At 45.9% G+C, this 23,932-nt stretch overlaps 1 protein-coding gene across 1 annotated transcript; it reads right to left on the reverse strand.

Annotated features, from left to right (window-relative positions):
- Positions 1-4,669: 4,669 nt before the first annotated feature.
- LOC311118465 (extracellular sulfatase Sulf-1-like) lies at positions 4,670-23,659 on the reverse strand (the record flags this gene model as incomplete). Its single annotated transcript, XM_084193260.1, has 4 exons — positions 4,670-4,839; positions 15,068-15,219; positions 15,765-16,004; positions 23,482-23,659. Coding segments are annotated over 4 exons (740 nt in total), but the record flags the coding sequence as incomplete, so codon positions are not given.
- Between the last annotated feature and the right edge of the window lie 273 nt (positions 23,660-23,932).

A 23,932-nucleotide genomic window follows, 5' to 3' on the forward strand; every position in this document is an offset into this window, starting at 1 on the left:
AGGGGACTAATGGGGATGGAGACGAGTGGAGAGGGGACTAATGGGATGGAGACAGTGGGAGAGGGGACTAATGGGGATGGAGACAGTGGGAGAGGGGACTAATGGGGATGGAGACAGTGAGTGTGGGGGGAGAGGGGACTAATGGGGATGGTGTCCGTTATAACAGGGGGTGCTGCGGAGATGCTATGAAAGAAACAACACAATAATGTGTCTTTGAAACCCTCACAGTCCAAGAGATCGAAGCGGCGAGAGAAGCAGAACCTGTCTTAAAGAGAAGCAGAATCTGTCTTAAAGAGAAGCAGAACCTGTCTTATAGAGAAGAAGAACCTGTCTTAAAGAGAAGCAGAACCTGTCTTAAAGAGAAGCAGAACCTGTCTTAAAGAGAAGCAGAACCTGTCTTAAAGAGAAGCAGAACCTGTCTTATAGAGAAGCAGAACCTGTCTTATAGAGAAGCAGAACCTGTCTTATAGAGAAGCAGAACCTGTTCTTAAAGAGAAGCAGAACCTGTCTTAAAGAGAAGCAGAACCTGTCCTTATAGAGAAGCAGAACCTGTCTTAAAGAGAAGCAGAACCTGTCTTAAAGAGAAGCAGAACCTGTCTTAAATGTCCCTAAATAGAGCAGTCATCAGAGCATCAACTAACCATAAAGAAACCCTTTAAGGTTTCAGCAGTAAGCAACACACCTCTTTGTCATTTCTCAGGGCTCAGCCTTCCTGAGGTGTCTGTGTCTACGTCCCAAATGGCACCCTATTCCATACATAGGTGCACTACTTTAGACCAGAATCCTGGTCAAAATTAGTGCACTATATAGGGAATATGGTGCCATTTGGGAAGCAGTCTGTGGGTTCTACCCTTCTGTCCGCTCTGTTTGACAAGCATCAATAACCCAGGCCTGGTTATTGAGGGAAACACTCTAATGCTACATCAGTCTCCCTCCCTAGCTCCTCTCTCTCTCTCTCTCTCTCTCTCTCTCTCTCTCTCTCTCTCTCTCTCTCTCTCTCTCTCTCTCTCTCTCTCTCTCTCTCTGCTCTCTCTCTCTCTCTCTCTGCTCTCTCTCTCTCTCTCTCTCTCTCTCTCTCTCTCTCTCTCTCTCTCTCTCTCTCTGCTCTCTCCCTTCCTCTCTCTCTCTCCCCCTCCTCCCTCTCTCTCCCTCCCCCTGACCATCTCTCCTCACACGTCAAGACGACAGGACCTAGTGCTTTTGGCTAGGATAAATAATTTGAGGGTTGGCACGTGCTTAAGAAAATAATAGCTGTGTTAGCCTCCAGACCCCAAAGTCAAGTTGGCTACAAGCCCTGGACTGTAAAGCCAATAAAGTCCTGATCGTTGAAGATGAAACTACATGGGGTTGGTAGAGGGGTGGAGAGATGGATACGTACGGTCTGTACACCTCTTCCAACCCCATGTCTACTGTGGTATTGGCTGGTACAGAGGTGTGTGTGGGTGGGTGTGTGTTGTGTGGGTGTGTGTGGGAGTGGGTGTGTGATGTGGGTGTATGTGGGTGGGTGTGAGGTGGGTGTGAAGGTGGGTGGGTTTTTTCGTAGTGGTGGAGGTGTAAAGAGAGCGAGAGAGAGAAGTACAGTACACGTCTACTGTGGTTTCGGCTGGTACAGAGGTGTGTGTGGGTGGGTGGGTGTTGTGTGGGTGTATGTGGGTGTATGTGGGTGGGTGTGAAGGTGGGTGTGAAGTACAGTACACGTCTACTGTGGTTCTGGCTGTTGGTTTTGATGCTGATGAGAATCGTTCCTCAGACACCAGCAAAATAAAGGTTGGGAGAAGGATACTTCCACTCAATGCTCTGTTAGTTCTTCAGTGTGTTGCTTGACTTGGGTAATATCCAGCTAATCCTTGGTGGGCTTACATGCTAGGAGGCTGCACAGTAAGGCAGTAAAATATCTAGACCCTGTCTGTTGTAAAATATCTAGACTCTGTCTGTCATAAATAAAAACAGGCATCTGTAGTTTGGAAGGGAGCGATGGAAAGGGGAGGGTTTGATGTTAATGTCATCAACTCTTGCTGCACTGACTGGGCCTGCATCCCAGATAACATCATATTCCCTATTTAATGCACTACTTTTGACAATGGCCCATAGGGAATAGGGTGCCATTTTGTACGCATCCTGTGAAGGGTAACGAATGGCATGGGAATTTGGAACCTGACAACCACACAGTGGTTTTTATTTATTTAAGTACATGATTAGGGTGTCCTAACTACAGCTTGATAATGTGTGGTGTGAACTACAGCTTGGTATTGTGTGGTGTGAACTACAGCTTGGTATTGTGTGGTGTGAACTACAGCTTGGTATTGTGATGTGAACTACAGCTTGGTATTGTGGTGTGAACTACAGCTTGGTATTGTGTGGTGTGAACTACAGCTTGGTATTGTGTGGTGTGAACTACAGCTTGGTATTGTGGTGTGAACTACAGCTTGGTATTGTGTGGTGTGAACTACAGCTTGGTATTGTGGTGTAAACTACAGCTTGGTATTGTGATGTGAACTACAGCTTGGTATTGTGGTGTGAACTACAGCTTGGTATTGTTGTGTGTGAACTACAGCTTGGTATTGTGGTGTAAACAACAGCTTGGTATTGTTGTGTGTGAACAAGACAAAGCTGAACTTTTATCTGCAGGTGGAAGTAACTTTAAACCCTTAACCCCTGCCTTATCCCAGGCTGAACGCGAGTAGTGATTAGTCTTTACATTGTGTTGTGAGGTTGGAGTCTAAGCTGAACACTAACCCTGAGGGCCAGAGAGATAATCACAGACTAACACCATTTAGAACGCAGGCTAGATGTCCACAATGGTACCATATTCTCTGTAGTGCACTACCTTTGAACAGAGCCCATAGAGAATGGGGTACCATTTGGGATGCAACCATACAGAGAACCTGTGTACAAGGTGTAGTGTGACAGATGTCAGGTGTGTCCTATAGGACCCTCCTATAAGGGCTGGGTGCATTCCCCTGACCCCAACATTACTGGTTCTCCTGGAGGTGCCCAGCCCCAACCCCACCCTCTGGTGTCCTTGTGCCCAGACACAGGCCTCTTTGTGGGGATTATTAGACTGCCTGGCTGGGAGGGTGAAGAGTTAAGTCAGAACACAATGGAGGTCTGCGGAGGAGAAGGGAGAAGAGGAGGGCAGGAGTCACCACACAAGACAATCAGAGGAGAGGAGAGGCGGAGTCACCACGCAAGACAATCAGAGGAGAGGAGAGGAGAGGTGGAGTCACCACACAAGACAATCAGAGGAGAGGAGAGGCGGAGTCACCACGCAAGACAATCAGAGGAGAGGAGAGGAGAGGTGGAGTCACCACACAAGACAATCAGAGGAGAGGAGAGGAGAGGCGGAGTCACCACACAAGACAATCAGAGGAGAGGAGAGGCGGAGTCACCACGCAAGACAATCAGAGGAGAGGAGAGGAGAGGTGGAGTCACCACACAAGACAATCAGAGGAGAGGAGAGGAGAGGCGGAGTCACCACACAAGACAATCAGAGGAGAGGAGAGGAGAGGAGAGGAGAGGAGAGGCGGAGTCACCACACAAGATAATCAGAGGAGAGGAGAGGAGAGGCGGAGTCACCACAGAAGATAATCAGAGGAGAGGAGAGGAGAGGCGGAGTCACCACACAAGACAATCAGAGGAGAGGAGAGGAGAGGCGGAGTCACCACACAAGACAATCAGAGGAGAGGAGAGGAGAGGAGAGGCGGAGTCACCACACAAGACAATCAGAGGAGAGGAGAGGAGAGGCGGAGTCACCACACAAGACAATCAGAGGAGAGGAGAGGAGAGGCGGAGTCACCACACAAGACAATCAGAGGAGAGGAGAGGAGAGGAGAGGCGGAGTCACCACACAAGACAATCAGAGGAGAGGAGAGGAGAGGCGGAGTCACCACACAAGATAATCAGAGGAGAGGAGAGGAGAGGCGGAGTCACCACAGAAGATAATCAGAGGAGAGGAGCGGCGAGGCGAGGCGGAGTCACCACACATGTCAATCAGAGGAGAGGCGGAGTCACCATACAAGTCAATCTCTACTTGGAAAAGGCTGGTTTGATGTCACAATATATGGGCAGATATGCCTGGCACCTGTTCCACTACCCACTGACCCTGAAGCTCACAACAACACACATTTCACACACTTACACCAACATGCCATTCACCTTGGCAACCATCCACCCCCTTACCCAGTCCCCCCACGTCTCTCCCTCTTTCTCTCCTTCTCTTTCTCTCCTTCTCTCTCCCTCTTCTCTCCTTCTCTCTCTCCCTCTTTTTCTCCTCTCTCCCTCTTTCTCTCCTCTCTCTCTCCCTCTTTCTCTCTCTCTCTCTCTCCCTCTTTCTCTCCTTCTCTCTCTCCCTCTTTCTCTCCTTCTCTCTCTCCCTCTTTATCTCCTTCTCTCTCTCCCTCTTTCTCTCCTCTCTCTCTCCCTCTTTCTCTCCTTCTCTCTCTCCCTCTTTCTCTCCTTCTCTCTCCCTCTTTCTCTCCCTCTTTCTCTCCTTCTCTCTCCCTCTTTCTCTCCTTCTCTCTCCCCCTTTCTCTGCTTCTCTCTCCCCCTTTCTCTGCTTCTCTCTCCCTCTTTCTCTCCTTCTCTCTCTCCCACTCATTCTACTTCTGCCCACTTAACCACCTAGGGGTCTAGTCTGTCTAGTGTGTGTGTGTGTGTGTGTGCGACTCACATGTGTTGGGAGGCATTAGGGAACATCTCTGAGTATTGTGGGGCTGAGTCCTCTGGCCCGTGGGGGGCAGCGTGGCTGATGACCATCATCACTGGTCGGTGAGGGTACACCTTCTTGGACACACGGAAGAAGTTGATACTGTCGTTGGTGATCAGGTCCGTGAAATAGTCCTGCAACGGGGAGAACAACAAGTATTGGCTTTACAGCTGGAATCATTCACGGTGAAACTGCCATGTCTGTTTGGAATATTACAACAACAAACAAGTTACTGCAAACAACCAACACAGTTTTTGCACGCACGATAGAACAGCAGAATATGGTCTTTTTTTTTTTTTACCACACTGTTGGACGCTCCTCAGCTCTGTTTCATCAATAATACAAAAACAATAACAAAGGCGGTGAGGCGGACAGTGGTGTCTCCACTGATGCGGATTCCATCTTTAATACTCATTGGCAGTGGGGCGGACAGTGGCGTTTCCACTGATGTGGATTCCATCTTTAATACTCATTGGCAGTGGGGCGGACAGTGGCGTTTCCACTGATGTGGATTCCATCTTTAATACTCATTGGCAGTGGGGCGGACAGTGGCGTTTCCACTGATGCGAATTCCATCTTTAATACTCATTGGCGTTGGGGCGGACAGTGGCGTTTCCACTGATGCGAATTCCATCTTTAATACTCATTGGCGTTGGGGCGGACAGTGGCGTTTCCACTGATGCGAATTCCATCTTTAATACTCATTGGCGTTGGGGCGGACAGTGGCGTTTCCACTGATGCGGATTCCATCTTTAATACTCATTGGCGTTGGGGCGGACAGTGGCGTTTCCACTGATGCGAATTCCATCTTTAATACTCATTGGCGTTGGGGCGGACAGTGGCGTTTCCACTGATGCGGTTTCCATCTTTAATACTCATTGGCGTTGGGGCGGACAGTGGCGTTTCCACTGATGCGGTTTCCATCTTTAATACTCATTGGCGGTGGGGCGGACAGTGGCGTTTCAATGAATGCGGATTCCATCTTTAATACTCATTGTGTGGATAAAATGTTTTATATTGTACAGGTTGGGCTCTTCACAGTCTCCAAGTCCAGAACAGACTATGGGAGGCGCACAGTACTACACAGAGCCATGACTACATGGAACTCTATTCCACAACAGGTAACTGATGCAAGTAGTAAAATTAGATAAAAAAAAACAGATAAAAATACATCTTATGGAACAGCGTGGACTGTGAAGAGACACACACACACACAGGCACAGACACACGTTTACACACACACACACACACTAGCACACGCACTCCACACACACGTACATTGTAATATTGTTGTATAGTGGTATTCTACATTTTGTATTGTAGATATGTAGTGGTGTAATAATGTTATATGATGTACTGTTTTATCTTTTGATTTATGTGTAATATATGCGTCTTAATGTGTTTGGACCCCAGGAAGAGTAGCTGCTGCCTCGGCAGGAACTAATGGGGATCCATAATAAACCCCAGGAAGAGTAGCTGTTGCCTTGGCAGGAACTAATGGGGATCCATAATAAACCCCAGGAAGAGTAGCTGCTGCCTTGGCAGGAACTAATGGGGATCCATAACAAACCCCAGGAAGAGTAGCTGCTGCCTTGGCAGGAACTAATGGGGATCCATAATAAACCCCAGGAAGAGTAGCTGCTGCCTTGGCAGGAACTAATGGGGATCCATAATAAACCCCAGGAAGAGTAGCTGTTGCCTTGGCAGGAACTAATGGGGATCCATAATAAACCCCAGGAAGAGTAGCTGCTGCCTTGGCAGGAACTAATGGGGATCCATAATAAACCCCAGGAAGAGTAGCTGCTGCCTTGGCAGGAACTAATGGGGATCCATAATAAACCCCAGGAAGAGTAGCTGCTGCCTCGGCAGGAACTAATGGGGATCCATAATAAACCCCAGGAAGAGTAGCTGCTGCCTTGGCAGGAACTAATGGGGTTCCGTAATAAACCCCAGGAAGAGTAGCTGCTGCCTTGGCAGGAACTAATGGGGATCCATAATAAACCCCAGGAAGAGTAGCTGCTGCCTTGGCAGGAACTACTGGGGATCCATAATAAACCCCAGGAAGAGTAGCTGCTGCCTTGGCAGGAACTAATGGGGATCCATAATAAACCCCAGGAAGAGTAGCTGCTGCCTTGGCAGGAACTAATGGGGATCCATAATAAACCCCAGGAAGAGTAGCTGCTGCCTCGGCAGGAACTAATGGGGATCCATAATAAACCCCAGGAAGAGTAGCTGCTGCCTCGGCAGGAACTAATGGGGATCCATAATAAACCCCAGGAAGAGTAGCTGCTGCCTTGGCAGGAACTAATGGGGATCCATAATAAACCCCAGGAAGAGTAGCTGCTGCCTTGGCAGGAACTAATGGGGATCCATAATAAATACAAACATAGGAATAGTTCTGGACTACAGAGTAAGTTAAATGGAGATTATCCATAGAAAGAGTTTAATAGTCCAGGACTTGGCATAATCTGCTTCCGGGAAACCAGCCCCAAAAGTTCAGAGTAGCTCAAAGTAACAGGGCTAGGTTGTTGTCTGGTCTAACAGGGGGTAGATGGGTAGTAACTGGGGGGTAGATGGGTAGTAACGGGGGGTAGTAGATGGGTAGTAACTGGGTAGTAGATGGGTAGTAACGGGGGGTAGATGGGTAGTAACGGGGGGTAGATGGGTAGTAACGGGGGGTACATGGGTAGTAACTGGGGGTAGATGGGTAGTAATGGGGGGTAGATGGGTAGTAACGGGGGGTAGATGGGTAGTAACGGGGGGTAGATGGGTAGTAACGGGGGGTAGATGGGTAGTAACGGGGGGTAGATGGGTAGTAACGGGGGTATATGGGTAGTAACGGGGGGTAGATGGGTAGTAATGGGGGGTAGATGGGTAGTAACTGGGGGTAGATGGGTAGTAACGGGGGTAGATGGGTAGTAACGGGGGGTAGATGGGTAGTTACGGGGGATAAGCTGCATTCTGGTACATGTTGTTTTCTGCCTTAATCTGTCACCATGTCTGCATCCCAAATGGCACCCTATTCCCTCAATAGTGCACTACTTTTGACCAGAGCTCAGTCTTTTTCAGAAGTGCACAGATGAGGGAATAGGAATATTCCTCTTTAGTATACATAACTTCAGACAACCACATCTAACCTCATGTCGAAACCCCACAGCTCATATAATATAACTGTTGGTCAGCTGAATGAAACCACGTCTAACCTCATGTCGAAACCCCACAGCCCAGTCAAAACTGTTCGCTGCTCTGGCACCCCAATGGTGGAACAAGCTCCCTCACGACGCCAGGACAGCGGAGTCACTGACCACCTTCCGGAGACACTTGAAACCCCACCTCTTTAAGGAATACCTGGGATAGGATAAAGTAATCCTTCTACCCTTCTACAATCCTTTGTAAGTCGCTCTGGATAAGAGCGTCTGCTAAATGTCGTAAATGTAAATGTAATGTCAAAACCCCACAGCTCATATAACAGAGCTGTTGGTCAGCTGAATCCTTTGTAAGTCGCTCTGGATAAGAGCGTCTGCTAAATGTCGTAAATGTAAATGTAATGTCAAAACGCCACAGCTCATATAACAGAGCTGTTGGTCAGCTGAATGAAACCACGTCTAACCTCATGTCTAAACCCCCCAGCTCATATAACAGAGCTGTTGGTCAGCTGAATGAAACCACGTCTAACCTCATGTCGAAACCCCACAGCTCATCTGTCCTTCCTAGCAGCAGCATGGGGGTCTGACCTGGCCATCAGCCAGGCACATAGACTACTGCAGCATAGATACTGGAGGCTGAGACGGGGGGGGGTCTGACCTAGCCATCAGCCAGGCACATAGACTACTGCAGCATAGATACTGGAGGCTGAGACGGGGGGGGGGTCTGACCTGGCCATCAGCCAGGCACATAGACTACTGCAGCATAGATACTGGAGGCTGAGACGGGGGGGGGGGGGGGGGGTCTGACCTGGCACATAGACTACTGCAGCATAGATACTGGAGGCTGAGACGGGGGGGGGGGGGGTCTGACCTGGCACATAGACTACTGCAGCATAGATACTGGAGGCTGAGACGGGGGGGGGGTCTGACCTGGCCATCAGCCAGGCACATAGACTACTGCAGCATAGATACTGGAGGCTGAGACGGGGGGGGGGGTCTGACCTGGCCATCACCCCGGCACATAGACTACTGCAGCATAGATACTGGAGGCTGAGACGGGGGGGGGTCTGACCTAGCCATCAGCCAGGCACATAGACTACTGCAGCATAGATACTGGAGGCTGAGACGGGGGGGGGGGTCTGACCTGGCCATCAGCCAGGCACATAGACTACTGCAGCATAGATACTGGAGGCTGAGACGGGGGGGGGGGGGGGTCGGGGGACACTGTTGCCCCGTCCGACGATACCCCCGGACAGGGCCAACCAGGCAGGATATAACCCCACCCACTTTGCCAAAGCACAGCCCCCACACCACCAGAGGGATATCAACAGACCACCAACCTACTACCCTGAGACAAGGCTGAGTATAGCCCACGAAGATCTCCTCCACCGCACGAGCCCGAGGGGGCGACAAACCGGACAGGAAGATCACGTCAGTGACTCAACCCACTCAAGTGACGCACCCCTCCTAGGGACGGCATGGAAGAGGACTAGTAAGCCAGTGACTCAGCCCCCGTAATAGGGTCAGAGGCAGAGAATCCCAGTGGAGAGACGGGAGGGGAGCCGGCCAGGCAGAGACAGCAAGGGCGGTTTGTCGCTCCAGTGCCTTGCCGTTCACCTTCGCACCCCTGGGCCAGACTACACTCAATCATAGGACCTACTGAAGAGATGAGTCTTCAGTAAAGACGTAAAGGTCGAGACAGAGTCTATGTCTCTCACATGGATAGGCAGACCATTTCCATAAAAATTGAGTTCTATAGGAGAAAGCCCTGCCTCCAGCTGTTTGCTTAGAAATTCTAGGGACAATAAGGAGGCCTGCGTCTTGTGACCGTAGCGTACGTGTAGGTATGTATAACAGGACCAAATCAGAGAGATAGGTAGGAGCAAGCCCATGTAATGCTTTGTAGGTTAGCAGTCAGCCATATTGCCATGTGGAGATGTGCCCTTCCACATTATTCAGAGCAAGCTGAGCTGTCTAGAGGCTGTGCTCTCTTGGACAATGTTTACCTAGAGAACCACCGTGACATTCACCCCCAGCTGTACAACCTAGTACAACTTGAACAAACAGGGTGACAAGGTGTTTACTAGGAAACTCTGCCATACATCCTCCAAGATCACCCAATCAGAAGAGACCAACAGTCCAGCAAGACAGCTATGCAGAAGTGGCAGGAAGAATAGAGCTGCAGGTGAGCTAAACCAGATAAGGCGTCTGCTGAACATAATCTGCTAAAATATCCATTAATTCCTTCTTTGTTATTACCTTCGCATCCCTGGGCCAGACTACACTCAATCATAGGACCTACTGAAGAGATGAGTCTTCAGTAAAGACTTAAAGGTTGAGACAGACGTCTGCTGAACATAATCTGCTAAAATATCCATCAATTCCTTCTTTGTTATTATTAGAAATAATAATTTCTATAAATATAAGCTACTCAGGAAAGGGTTCAAGTTAGCTCATATTAATACATGTAGCCTCAGAAACAAAGGTCATGAGATTTGTAATTAGCTAATAATCTTAGATAATGTAAATATATTATCCATTTCTGAGACTCACTTAGACAGCGCTTTTGATGATACAGCAGTAGGAATACAAGGATATACTGTTACATCTACAGAAGAGACGGGAATGTCTACGGGGGAGGTGTTGCTGTGTATATTCAGAGCCATATTCCTGTAAAGCTCAGAGAGGATCTCATGACAAATTAAGTAGAAGTGCTGTGGTTCACCTGCCTCATCTAAAGCCTCTTCTTTTTAGGGTGCTTTTAGGGCCACCAAGTGAAAACGTCCAGTATCTGGAGAATATCTGTGTGATGTTAGATAAGGTCGCTGATGCTAACAGAGAAAATGTTGTCTTGGTGACCTGAACATTGACTGGTTATCATCTAGTTGTCCTCTCAAGAGGAAGCTTCTTGCCCCAAAGCAATATCTGTTCCCATTGGCTGTAATGACTGTGACATTGTGGCAATAACAAGGAAAGCCAAAGTAGCTGAGGCAGATGCAGCACATGGAGTATTTGTACAATGATTCTTGCCAATTGTTGACAACCATTCACCTGTTAAGAAACTAACTGGGAACTGTTAGATCCCCCTGGATCGAAGAGGAGTTGAACAATGGTATGGTTAAAACAAATGATGCAAAAAAAGGTGGCAAACAAGGCTGCTCAGCTGACTGGTTGACATACTGTCAATTGAGAAATGAACTAAACAAACAAAAAAAGAAATTATATTACCAAAACAAGATAAATTACATAAAAAAACTATGGCAAAAGACTTTGGAGTACCTTAAATTATATTATTAATTTCCATTGTTCATTGAAGTTCATGGGTCATTTATAACAAAAACGTTTGATATAGCCAATCATTTCAATGACTATTTAACTGGTAAAGTGGACAAACTGAGAAGTGAAATAACAACATTGAACAGTGAACCATTATATTTGTTTATTGAAGATCTAATAATGAAAGAGAAGGATTGCCGTTTTGAATTTGGTCAAGCTAACACAGCAGTGCTAGCTGTGCCACTAGAGATCCTGGTTCAAATCCAGGCTCTGTCGTAGCCGGCTGCGACCGGGAGACCCATGGGGCGGCGCACAATTGGCCCAGCGTCGTCCAGGGTAGGGGAGGGAATGGCCGGCAGGGATGTAGCTCAGTTGGTAGAGCATGGCGTTTGCAACGGCAGGTTTGTGGGTTCAATTCCCACGGGGGGCCAGTATGAATAATAAAAAATTATGTATGCACTCACTAACTGTAAGTCGCTCTGGATAAGAGCGTCTGCTAAATGACTAAAATGTAAATGTAATGTAAATGTGTGGAAGAGGTGAAGAAAAAAAATGATTGTTATCCATCAATAATGATCAGCCACCAGGTATAGACAACATAGATGGGAAACTAGTGAGAATGGTAGCAGACTGTATTACCACCCCTATTTGCCATGTCTTTACCCAAAGCGTAATGGAGGGTGTGTCCACAGGCGTGGAAGGAAGCTAAAGTAATTCCACTACCTAAAAACAGTAAAGCACTAACAGCTGCCCAATCAGTTTGCTGCCTGTTCTTAGTAAACTGACTGAGAGAATTGTGTTTGAACAAATACAATGCTATTTTTTAAGTACAAGTTAACTACTGACTTTCAGCATGCATAAAGGGAAGGGTACTCAACTTGTACTGACTCAGACGACTGATGACTGGCTAAAATCAATGGGTAATAAGATGGTAGTTGGAGCTGTATTGTTAGATTTCAGTGCAGCCTTTGATGTTATTGATCATAATTTGTTATTGGAAAAAAAACTCACTTGTTATTGCTTTACAACACCTGCCATCACATGGTTGGAGAGTTACTTATCCAATAGAACTCTGAGAGTGTTCTTCAATGGAAGCTTTTCTTACATCAGATATGTACAGTGCGGTGTCCCTCAGGGCAGTTGCCTTGGGCCGCTACTCTTCTCTGTTTTTTACAAATGATTTGCCCCTGAAGCTAAAATAACTATGTATGCTGATGATTGCACTCTACACATCAGCACCTACAGACAGTGAGCTCACTGAGACTCTTAGCAAGGAGATACAGTCAATGTCAGAACAGGTCATTAAGAATAAACTGGTCTTAAATACATCTAAAACCAAAAGCATTGTATTTGGTTCAAAGCATTCTCTTAGACCTAAACCTCAACTGGAGTTGTGTATAAAGGGTGTGACCATTGAACAAGTTGAAGAATTGAACTCCCAGGAGTAACATTGGATGGTCAGTTATCATGGTCAAGTCACATTGACAAAGTTGTTGTGAAGATGGGGGAGAGGTATGTCTGTTATAAAAATATGTTCTGTGTTTTTGACACACAGATCAACTGTACTAGTTGTTCAGGCTCTGGTCTTGTCCCATCTTGATTACTGTCTGGTAATATGGTCAAGTGCAGCAAAGAAAAGACCTAGCAAAGCTGCAGCTGGCTCAAAACAAACCAGCACGCCTTTCCCTTAACTGCACACACAGAACTAACATCAACAACCGGCTTGATAGTCTTTCATGGTTGAGGGTTGAGGAGAAATTGACTACTTCTCTTCTAGTCTTTTTAAGAAACATTTGTGTGTTGAAAATGCCTAACCACTTGTGTGATCTATTTACATAAACTTCAAACAGACATACGATACATACCCCACCAGACACGCCACTATAGGTTTCTTCACAGTATCCAAATCAAAAACAGATTTGGTATATAGAGTCTATATACCAGATGTTATTACAAGGTGTTATATCATTTACCAACCTCTGTATCATATTATTACATTGAATGGAATGGTGGACAGCATTATCATGTCATATGCCCTTATAGAGTGTGCACAGACACCTCAACTAAAGTGATATTCATTTGATGTGTTATAAAAACCAGTTACGAATGTGCTTACACAACAGGATGAGTTGAGAGTATCACAAAACTTTACCATTCAAAGGATCTCAAAGAAACATGGGCAAATGGGAGACAGATGTACTTAGGACACATTATAATACCAACAACTTGTTAAAAAAAAAAACTTTAAAATGTTGAAACGAAATGGAAGCGAATACAATTTTTACAACAACATCAACGTTGCTGTGGCACAATAGGATTTGTGACAGCTGTGAAAAAAGGAAGATGTGCCGTCTACAGTAACAACGACAGATAGCTTAGCTATAGCTCTAGCTCTCAGCTCTCGCTCGCTCACTCGCTATCTCTCTCTCAGCTCTCAGCTATAGCTCTCTCTCTCAGCTCTCAGCTCTAGCTCTCTCTCTCTCTCGCTCTCAGCTCTCACTCGCTCGCTCACTCGCTCTCGCTCTCAGCTCTCACTCGCTATCTCTCTCTCAGCTCTCAGCTCTCACTCGCTCACTCGCTATCTCTCTCTCAGCTCTCAGCTCTCGCTCTCTCTCTCTCTCTCGCTCTCTACCAGCCTTTCTCTCTCACAACACCCACCCTCCCTCCCTCCCTCCATCCCTCCCTCCCTCCCTCTTCAGAGACAGTAAGTAATTAAAGTCAGCTATAAAACCATGAATAGCTCCAAAAATGAATCACGTTAAATCTGACTTATACCATTTCAGGGGAATCCCGCCAACCCTCTCACCCTGGTTTCACTATGAGCTGGCAGGCCTCCTGGCAGGGCTGAGCAGCCATAGCGTGTCACGCTATCATGCCACTGTGCCACAGGTTGGATCCATGCTACGCTAGTAGTCATGTTGACTTCAGCGCCTGTAACAACTCCCTACCCCCCCCCCCCCCCCTCTCCCTCCTCATTCCACCCCAGGGTAAGTGCACTGTAGCTGGGCTGAAGCTTCTAGTGAAGCCCACACGTGACCCAACCAGCCCCAAGAGAGAAGGGAGAGAGAGAAATGGATAGGGAGAGGGGAAAGAGAGAGACGGGGAGAAAGAGACGGGGAGAGAGACGGAGACAGAGGATGAAAGAGAGAGAGGGAGGGACCTCAGTGTTGTCATAGCAACAGCGCCGGCTTAGAGTGTAGTTCATTAGGATCCCCATTAGCTACTGCACATGCAGCAGATACTCTTCCTGGGGTCCACATAAAACGTACAAATACATCACATTTGCACAGAACAGTTATAGACAAAAACAACATTACATTAAATAAAATAAAAATAGGAGTTATATATTGGTAAGACAAGAGACAACAAAAATACTATTTACACACTATTCATATATACATATTCATATATACAGTCAAATTAGATCTTTAGAAAGAAGAGAGGCACTGTGATACAACATGAGAGAGAGAGAGAGAGAGAGAGAGAGAGAGAGAGAGAGAGAGAGAGAGAGAGAGAGAGAGAGAGAGAGAGAGAGAGAGAGAGAGAGAGAGAGAGAGAGAGAGAGAGAGAGAGAGAGAGAGAGAGAGAGAGAGAGAGAGAGAGAGAGAGAGAGAGAGAGAGATACAAAGAGAGAGATACAAAGAGAGACAAAGAGAGAGAGACAAAGAGAGAGAGACAAAGAGAGAGAGACAAAGAGAGAGACAAAGAGAGACAAAGAGAGACAAAGAGAGACAAAGAGAGACAAAGAGAGACAAAGAGAGAGAGAGGAGAAAGATTAACAGAACAAGATGAACTCCACAACCCCAGAGAGAGAGCGGGACAGCTGCTTTATCATCTCTAAACATTGTGGTACGCCACATGGTAATTCAATTCAATAAAACCCTCAGTCTCACAGAGCGAACTCCAAAGGAGACGCCACTTCAAATCATAGCAGATATACCTTGGAGTACTCCGCACCGTGCTTCTCCTTGTACCCATTCCGACAGACGGTGTAATTGTAAAAGCGGGAATTTTTTACGAGCCCCACCCACTCACGCCACCCAGGAGGGATGTAGCTGCCGTTGTACTCGTTCAGGTACTTCCCGAAGAACGCTGAGAGAGGAGACAGGGAAGATAAGAGTTAGAGAAACGTTATTGTCAACGCAATGTGGACATTTTGTCTTTGGCTTCACACACGAAAAAAATTCTGAACACATCATCAAGAGCACCTCATCCTCGAGATCACTCAAATAAACTGTTCAAATATAGGGACGGGAGGAGGATCATAAATGTCTGTTAAAAAACCTGTAAGTATTTTCTCTAAAGCTGGTGATACACCAGTGTTTCTCATAACCATAGAGTAGGGTCATGAATGTGATTTGGCTTGTTAAATATCAGCAAATTTTTTCCCTTTACCTTTCTCTGACCCCTAATAAAACCTCCTCCCTAGGAACCATGTACCTGGAGCTGTCAGTAGGTTCCTAGGGGGGAGGAGGAGGTGTTATTAGGGTCAGAGAAAAGGTAAAGGCCCATTCAGACACAACAGGGAAAAATGAGCCTGACATGGGAACACAGGGGAGAGGACACTACATTTTTTTCCTTATCAAGTTCCTGTATTATAACAATAGAAGCTATAAAAGTTCCATAAATGCTCTTACCTGTCCTGTATCCTGTGTTGTTGAGGTAGACTGCGAAGGAACGTGGTTCATGCTGAGCCTGCCAGGACGGTGAGGAACAGTTCTCATTGTTGGTGTATGTGTTGTGATTGTGAACATACTTCCCTGTCAGCATGGACGAGCGAGACGGACAGCACATGGGCGTGGTCACAAAGGCGTTGGTGAATGAGGTGCCTCCATCCTCCATTATCTTACGAGTCTTATTCATCACCTGGAGAGAACCTGGAGAGGAGGAAGAGGATGGAGAGGAAGAGGATGGAGAGGAGGATGATGGAGAGGAGGAGGATGGAGAGGATGAGGATGGAGAAGAGGATGGAAAGGAGGAGGATGGAGAGGAGGAGGAGGATGGAGAGGAGGAGGATGAAGAGGAGGAGGAGGAGGATGAGGAGGAGGAGGATGGAGAGGAGGAGGAGGAGGATGAAGAGGAGGAGGATAGAGAGGAGGAGGAGGAGGATGGAGAGGAGGATGAGGAGGAGGAGGAGGATGGAGAGGAGGATGAAGAGGAGGAGGAGGAGGATGGGAAATAAAATACAAATTATTGTCTTTCTTGCATTTTTTTTGTTTATATTTTTTGTTGAATTCACTGACTGTAAGTCGAGCGCATAACAAATTGCAGTCTTGACAAATTGTCTAATTAACCAAGTTTCCATCCACAGTTTTGATACGAGTTAAGTCATACCGTATAAAAAAAAATCACGTCATCTGTGATGGAAATAGGAAGTTTCGGTGTTTAAAAGAAAATGCAGACAGATAATTTGTTCGTTCGACATTGTGGGATCTTTTTGTGTCTGTAAAATTAATTATGCTTGAAATGGTGGTGGAAACGCCTTCATGCGCAAATATTAATATAATAACCATCATATCGAAGTAAACTTGGAGTCACGCAATGCTATGTTGTGTGGTCCTCCCAGTACAACTCGGGAAACCATGCAGTTTATTAGGCTACAGATTAAATAAGTTACTCCACAGGGTTCAAAGTGCACAGCGATCTTTATACTCCTTTCCGATAAATATAGAGGGTCTGATTCTGGTGGCATGATGATCGATGCTTGACTGCCATTTGACAAATACAAATATTCATAATAATCTCATCATGTAGACTAGCCTACAGTATCTGTGAGCTGTTGGTTAAAGCTGACTGTGCCAAGACCGGAGTAGGCACATTGGCTATTTAATGCAACAGATTCGGTGACAAAACTATAGGTAGTCTCCCTCCCCTCCCGGAGGACCTGAGCCCTAGGACCATGCCTCAGGACTACCTGGCCTGATGACTCCTGGCTGTCCCCAGTCCACCTGGTCGTGCTGCTGCTCCAGTTTCAACTGTTCTGCCTGCGGCTATGGAACCCTGACCTGTTCACCGGACGTGCTACCTTGTCCCAGACCTGCTGTTTTCAGCTCGCTCTCTCTACCGCACCTGCTATTTCAACCTCTAAATGCCCGGCTATGAAAAGCCAAGTGACATTTACTCCTGGTGTACTGACCTGTTGCAGCCTCTACAACCACTGTGACTATTATTTGACCCTGCTGGTCATCTATGAACGTTTGAACATCTTGAAGAAAAATCTGGCCTTAATGGCCATGTACTGTTATAATCCCCACCCGGCACAGCGAGAAGGGGACTGGCCACCCCTCAGAGCCTGGTTCCTCTCTAGGTTTCTTCCTAGGTTTCTGCCTTTCTAGGGAGTTTTTCCCTAGCCATCGTGCTTCTACATCTGCATTGCTTGCTGTTTGGGGTTTTAGGCTGGGTTTCTGTATAGGACTTTGCAAGCAGGCTTGTGCACAGATTGGGTCCGAGCACCTGCTCCTTTTCCCTCCCACTTGCCAAATGCCCTTTTGGGTGTGTCACGATCGTCGTATACAGAGGAGGACCAAGGCGCAGCGTTGCAGGCAAACATACTCTTTATTAGAGACACGATCAAAAACAACAAAACGATAACGTGACAGTTCACGGTCTAACACAAACAGACTAGAAACAAGATCCCACAACATTTGTGGGCAAATAGCCTCTATAAATATGGCTCCCAATCAGAGACAACCAGCCACAGCTGACACTCGTTGCCTCTGATTGGGAACCACTCTGGCCAACACAGAAATACAACCTATAGAATATCCACACCCTGGCTCAACATATACAGGTAAAAGTCAGTAAATTAGAATATTTTGAAAAACTTGATTTATTTCAGTAATTGCATTCAAAAGGTGTAACTTGTACATTATATTTATTCATTGCACACAGACTGATGCATTCAAATGTTTATTTCATTTAATTTTGATGATTTGAAGTGGCAACAAATGAAAATCCAAAATTCCGTGTGTCACAAAATTAGAATATTGTGTAAGGGTTACATTTTGAAGACACCTGGTGCCACAAAATAATCAGCTGATTAACTCAAAACACCTGCAAAGGGCTTTAAATGGTCTCTCAGTCCAGTTCTGAAGCCTACACAAACATGGGGAAGACTTCAGATTTGACAGCTGTCCAAAAGGCGACCATCGACACATTGCACAAGGAGGGAAAGACACAAAAGGTTATTGCAGAAGAGGCTGGCTGTTCTCAGAGCTCTGTGTCCAAACACATTAATAGAGAGGCAAAGGGAAGGAAAAACTGTGGTCAGAAAAAGTGTACAAGCAATAGGGATCACCGCGCCCTAGTCAAGATTGTGAAAAAAAACCCATTCAAAAATGTGGGGGAGATTCACAAGGAGTGGACAGCTGCTGGAGTCAGGGCTTCAAGATCCACCACCAAGAGACGCTTGAAAGACATGGGTTTCAACTGCCGCATACCTCGTGTCAAGCCACTGTTGACCAAGAAACAGCGCGAAAAGCGTCTCACCTGGGCTAAGGAAAAAAAGAGCTGGACTGCTGCTGAGTGGTCTAAAGTCATGTTTTCTGACGAAAGCAAATTTTGCATTTCCTTTGGAAATCGAGGTCCCAGAGTCTGGAGGAAGACAGGAGAGGCACAGGATCCACGTTGCCTGAAGTCTAGTGTAAAGTTTCCACCATCAGTGATGGTTTGGGGTGCCATGTCATCTGCTGGTGTCGGTCCACTCTGTTTCCTGAGATCAAGGGTCAACGCAGCCGTCTACCAGCAAGTTTTAGAGCACTTCATGCTTCCTGCTGCTGACCTGCTCTATGGAGATGGAGATTTCAGGTTCCAACAGGACTTGGCGCCTGCACACAGCGCAAAATCTACCCGTGCCTGGTTTACGGACCATGGTATTTCTGTTCTAAATTGGCCAGCCAACTCCCCTGACCTTAGCCCCATAGAAAATCTATGGGGTATTGTGAAAAGGAAGATGCAGAATGCCAGACCCAACAACGCAGAAGAGTTGAAGGCCACTATCAGAGCAACCTGGGCTCTCATAACACCTGAGCAGTGCCAGAAACTCATCGACTCCATGCCACGCCGCATTAATGCAGTAATTGAGGCAAAAGGAGCTCCAACCAAGTATTGAGTATTGTACATGCTCATATTTTTCATTTTCATACTTTTCAGTTGGGCAACATTTCTAAAAAATCCCTTTTTTGTATTAGCCTTAAGTAATATTCTAATTTTGTGACACACGGAATTTTGGATTTTCATTTGTTGCCACTTCAAATCATCAAAATTAAATGAAATAAACATTTGAATGCATCAGTCTGTGTGCAATGAATAAATATAATGTACAAGTTACACCTTTTGAATGCAATTACTGAAATAAATCAAGTTTTTCAAAATATTCTAATTTACTGACTTTTACCTGTAGAGTCCCAGAGCCAGGGTGTGACAGGGTGGAGGTATATACAGTTGAAGTCTGAAGTTTACATACACCTTAGCCAAATATATTTAAACTCCGTTTTTTCACAATTCCTGACATTTAATCCTAGTAGAAATTCCCTGTCTTAGGTCAGTTAGGATCACCACTTTATTTTAAGAATGTGAAATGTCAGAATAATAGTAGAGAGAATGATTTATTTAAGCTTTTATGTCTTTCATCACATTCCCAGTGGGTCAGAAGTTTACATACACTCAATTAGTATTTGGTAGCATTGCCTTTAAATTGTTTAACTTGGGTCAAACGTTTTGGGTAGCCTTCCACAAGCTTCCCACAATAAGTTGGGTGAATTTTGGTCCAGTCCTCCTGACAGAGCTGGTGTAACTGAGTCAGGTTTGTAGGCCTCCTTGCTCGCACATGCATTTTCAATTCTGCCCACAAATGTTCTATAGGATTGAGGTCAGGGCTTTGTGATGACCACTCCAATACCTTGACTTTGTTGTCCTTAAGCCATTTTGCCACAACTCTGGAAGTATGCTTGGGGTCATTGTCCATTTGGAAGACCCATTTGCAACCAAGCTTTAACTTCCTGACTGATGTCTTGAGATGTTGCTTCAATATAACCACATAATTTTCCTTCCTCATGATGCCATCTATTTTGTGAAGTGCACCAGTCCCTCCTGCAGCAAAGCACCCCCACAGCATGATGCTGCCACCCCCGTGCTTCACGGTTGGGATGGTGTTCTTCGGCTTGCTAGGCACCCCCTTTTTCCTCCACATAACGATGGTCATTATGGCCAAACAGTTATATTTTTGTTTCATCAGAGCAGAGGACATTTCTCCAAAAAGTACAATCTTTGTCCCCATGTGCAGTTGCAAACCGTAGTCTGGCTTTTTTATGGAGGTTTTGGAGCAGTGGCTTCTTCCTTGCTGAGCGGCCTTTTAGGTTATGTTGATATAGGACTCGTTTTACTGTGGATATATATACTTTTGTACCTGTTTCCTCCAGCATCTTCACAAGGTCCTTTGCTGTTGTTCTGGGATTGAGTTGCACTTTTTGCACCAAAGTACATTCATCTCTAGGAGACAAAATGCGTCTCCTTCCTGAGCGGTATGACGGCTGCGTGGTCCCATGGTGTTTATACTTGCGTACTATTGTTTGTACAGATGAACGTGGTACATTCAGGCATTTGGAAATTGCTCCCAAGGATGAAACTTTTTTTTTCTGAGGTCTTGGCTGATTTCTTTTGATTTTTTCATGATGTCAAGCAAAGAGGCACTGAGTTTGAAGGTAGGCCTTTAAATACATCCACAGGTACACCTCCAATTGACTCAAGTGATGTCAATTAGCCTATCAGAAGCTTCTAAAGCCACAACATCATTTTCTGTGATTTTCTAAGCTGTTTAAAGGCACAGTAAACTTCTGACCCACTGGAATTGTGATACAGTGAATTTAAGTGAAATTATCTGTCTATCAACAATTGTTGGAAAAATTACTTCTGTCATGCACAAGGTAGATGTCCTAACCGACTTGCCAAAACTATACTTTGTTAACAAGAAATTTGTTGAGTGGTTGAAAAACGAGTTTTAATGACTACAACATAAGTGTATGTAAACTTCCGACTTCAACTGTATACAGTATATATACAGTGAGAGAAAAAAGTATTTGATCCCCTGCTGATTTTGTATGTTTGCCCACTGACAAAGACATGATCAGTCTATAATTTTAATGGGAGGTTTATTTGAACAGTGAGAGACAGAATAACAACAAAAGAATCCAGAAAAACACATGTCAAAAATGTTATAAATGGATTTGCATTTTAATGAGGGAAATAAGTATTTGACCCCTATGCAAAAAATGACTTAGTACTTGGTGGCAAAACCCTTGTTGGCAATCACAGAGGTCAGACATTTCTTGTAGTTGGCCACCAGGTTTGCACACATCTCAGGAGGGATTTTGTCACACTCCTCTTTGCAGATCTTCTCCAAGTCATTAAGGTTTCGAGCCTGACGTTTGGCAACTCGAACCTTCAGCTCCCTCCACAGATCTTCTATGGGATTAAGGTCTGGAGACTGGCTAGGCCACTCCAGGACCTTAATGTGCTTCTTCTTGAGCCACTCCTTTGTTGCCTTGGCCGTGTGTTTTGGGTCATTGTCATGCTGGAATACCCATCCACGACCCATTTTCAATGCCCTGGCTGAGGGAAGGAGGTTCTCAACCAAGATTTGACGGTACATGGCCCCGTCCATCATCCCTTTGATGCGGTGAAGTTGTGCTGTCCCCTTAGCAGAAAAACACCCCCAAAGCATAATGTTTCCACCTCCATGTTTGACGGTGGGGATGGTGTTCTTGGGGTCATAGGCAGCATTCCTCCTCCTCCAAACACGGCGAGTTGAGTTGCTGCCAAAGAGCTCGATTTTGGTCTCATCTGACCACAACACTTTCATCCAGTTCTCCTCTGAATCATTCAGATGTTCATTGGCAAACTTCAGAGGGGCCTGTATATGTGCTTTCTTGAGCAGGTGGACCTTTCGGGCGCTGCAGGATTTCAGTCCTTCACGGCGCAGTGTGTTACCAATTGTTTTCTTGGTGACTATGGTCCCAGCTGCCTTGAGATCATGGCGATGGTCTTGTAGCCCATTCAAACCTTGTGTAGGTCTACAATCTTGTCCCTGACATCCTTGGAGAGCTCTTTGGTCTTGGCCATGGTGGAGAGTTTTGAATCTGATTGATTGATTGCTTCTGTGGACAGGTGTCTTTTATACAGGTAACAAACTGAGATTAGGAGCACTCCCTTTAAGAATGTGCTCCTAATCTCAGCTCGTTACCTGTATAAAAGACACCTGGGAGCCAGACATCTTTCTGATTGAGAGGGGGTCAAATACTTATTTCCCTCATTAAAATGCAAATCAATTTATAACATTTTTGACATGCGTTTTTCTGGATTTTTTTGTTGTTATTCTGTCTCTCACTGTTCAAATATATATATTATTCTGTTTTTGTTGTTGTTGTTCTGAACCCATTGCCCCTAAGTCGTCGTTGGCACCCCACACCCGGTCGATTGGACTGCCCTGTATGGAGCTCGTGTGCACCCGATTGTGCCTTTTTCTCAGTTTGCAGGCATCGAAACATGCATCGCTTGAGATGCGGTCACCGGTCAAGTGTGTGTAGTAACTAGCAAGCGACCTAGTTTAAATATCAACAGTACGGCCCGTAGCAGAATTACATTTGATTTCCATCATCAACAATATTAGGGTCTGGTTGGCTGACAGCCTACACCAGGGTTCTTCAATTCCGGTCCTGGAGGGCCGAGACACCACTGTTTTTCAGCCCCTCCTTCTAATCAGGGGCTAATTCAGACCTGGGACACCAGGTGAGTGCAATTAACTACCAGGTAGAAATAAAAAACAGAAGTGTTTCGGCCCTCCAGGACCGGAATTGAAGAACCCTGGCCTACACGCATCAATGATCAGCTGGTAGCTACCTACCCTCTCTTGCTGAGGCACTACAACTAGCTTGCTTACAATTTGTGATTAGTGAGCGTGTTGTCGCAGAAATCAATAAGCCTATGCTGAAAAATGCAAATCTTTTCGCGACAGACTCATTTAGCATGTTATGAATTTCAAGATATTCATTGTGAAAGTAAAAAGCACCTTCCCCTTGAAAGGTCTGTGCACGGCCCTGGTAAGTAGTAATCATAATCCATTATGCATGCTGTGAACACAAACAAACCCTGCACCGCACAGCATCTCTAAGCCAGATGTCTGTTTGGGCTTATTTATGTCTTCAATTTAATATTACATGTCTGGGAGACTATGCTAATTATTGAGAGAGAGAGAGAGAGAGAGAGAGAGAGATGATTCATACAGATAAGGAAGCTCTTCCAACATGTAGAGCACAGGACCACCTCCAGAGCTCCAGGGGGTCAGTCCATCATTCTTACCCAGCTCTGTGTCCTGATCGTCGGTCATGATGAGGATGATGTTGGGCCTGATGTTCCTGCGGTCCCTCTGTATGCGTCCCCTGAGGCCTCCCTGGGCTCTGGTGGTGCTGACGGCTGAACAGCCCTGGTCCCAACCCAGGGACACAAGGCCCAGCCAGGCCACACACACCAATAGCATGATGGAGGGATCGATGGAGGGTGTCACTTACTCACAGACACCCACTGGAGCCCCTACAGCTGGGGAGGAGTCTGAGGAGAGAGAGAGAGAGAAAGAGAGAAGAGGACTTGTTATGAATCAATCAATCATGTTTATTTTATAAAGCCCTTTTTACACCAGCAGTTTAACTTTTTTTTTACCTGGCTTATACCCCAAAGAGCAAGCCAACCAGAAGCACAGTGGCTAGGAAAAACTCCCTAGAAGAAAAGATGCAGCATTAAGGTTATTAAAGGT

This window comes from Coregonus lavaretus, assembly GCF_964263955.1.
Source record: "Coregonus lavaretus genome assembly, contig: HAP1_SCAFFOLD_6316, whole genome shotgun sequence".
In the NCBI taxonomy this organism is placed as follows: Eukaryota; Metazoa; Chordata; class Actinopteri; order Salmoniformes; family Salmonidae; genus Coregonus; species Coregonus lavaretus.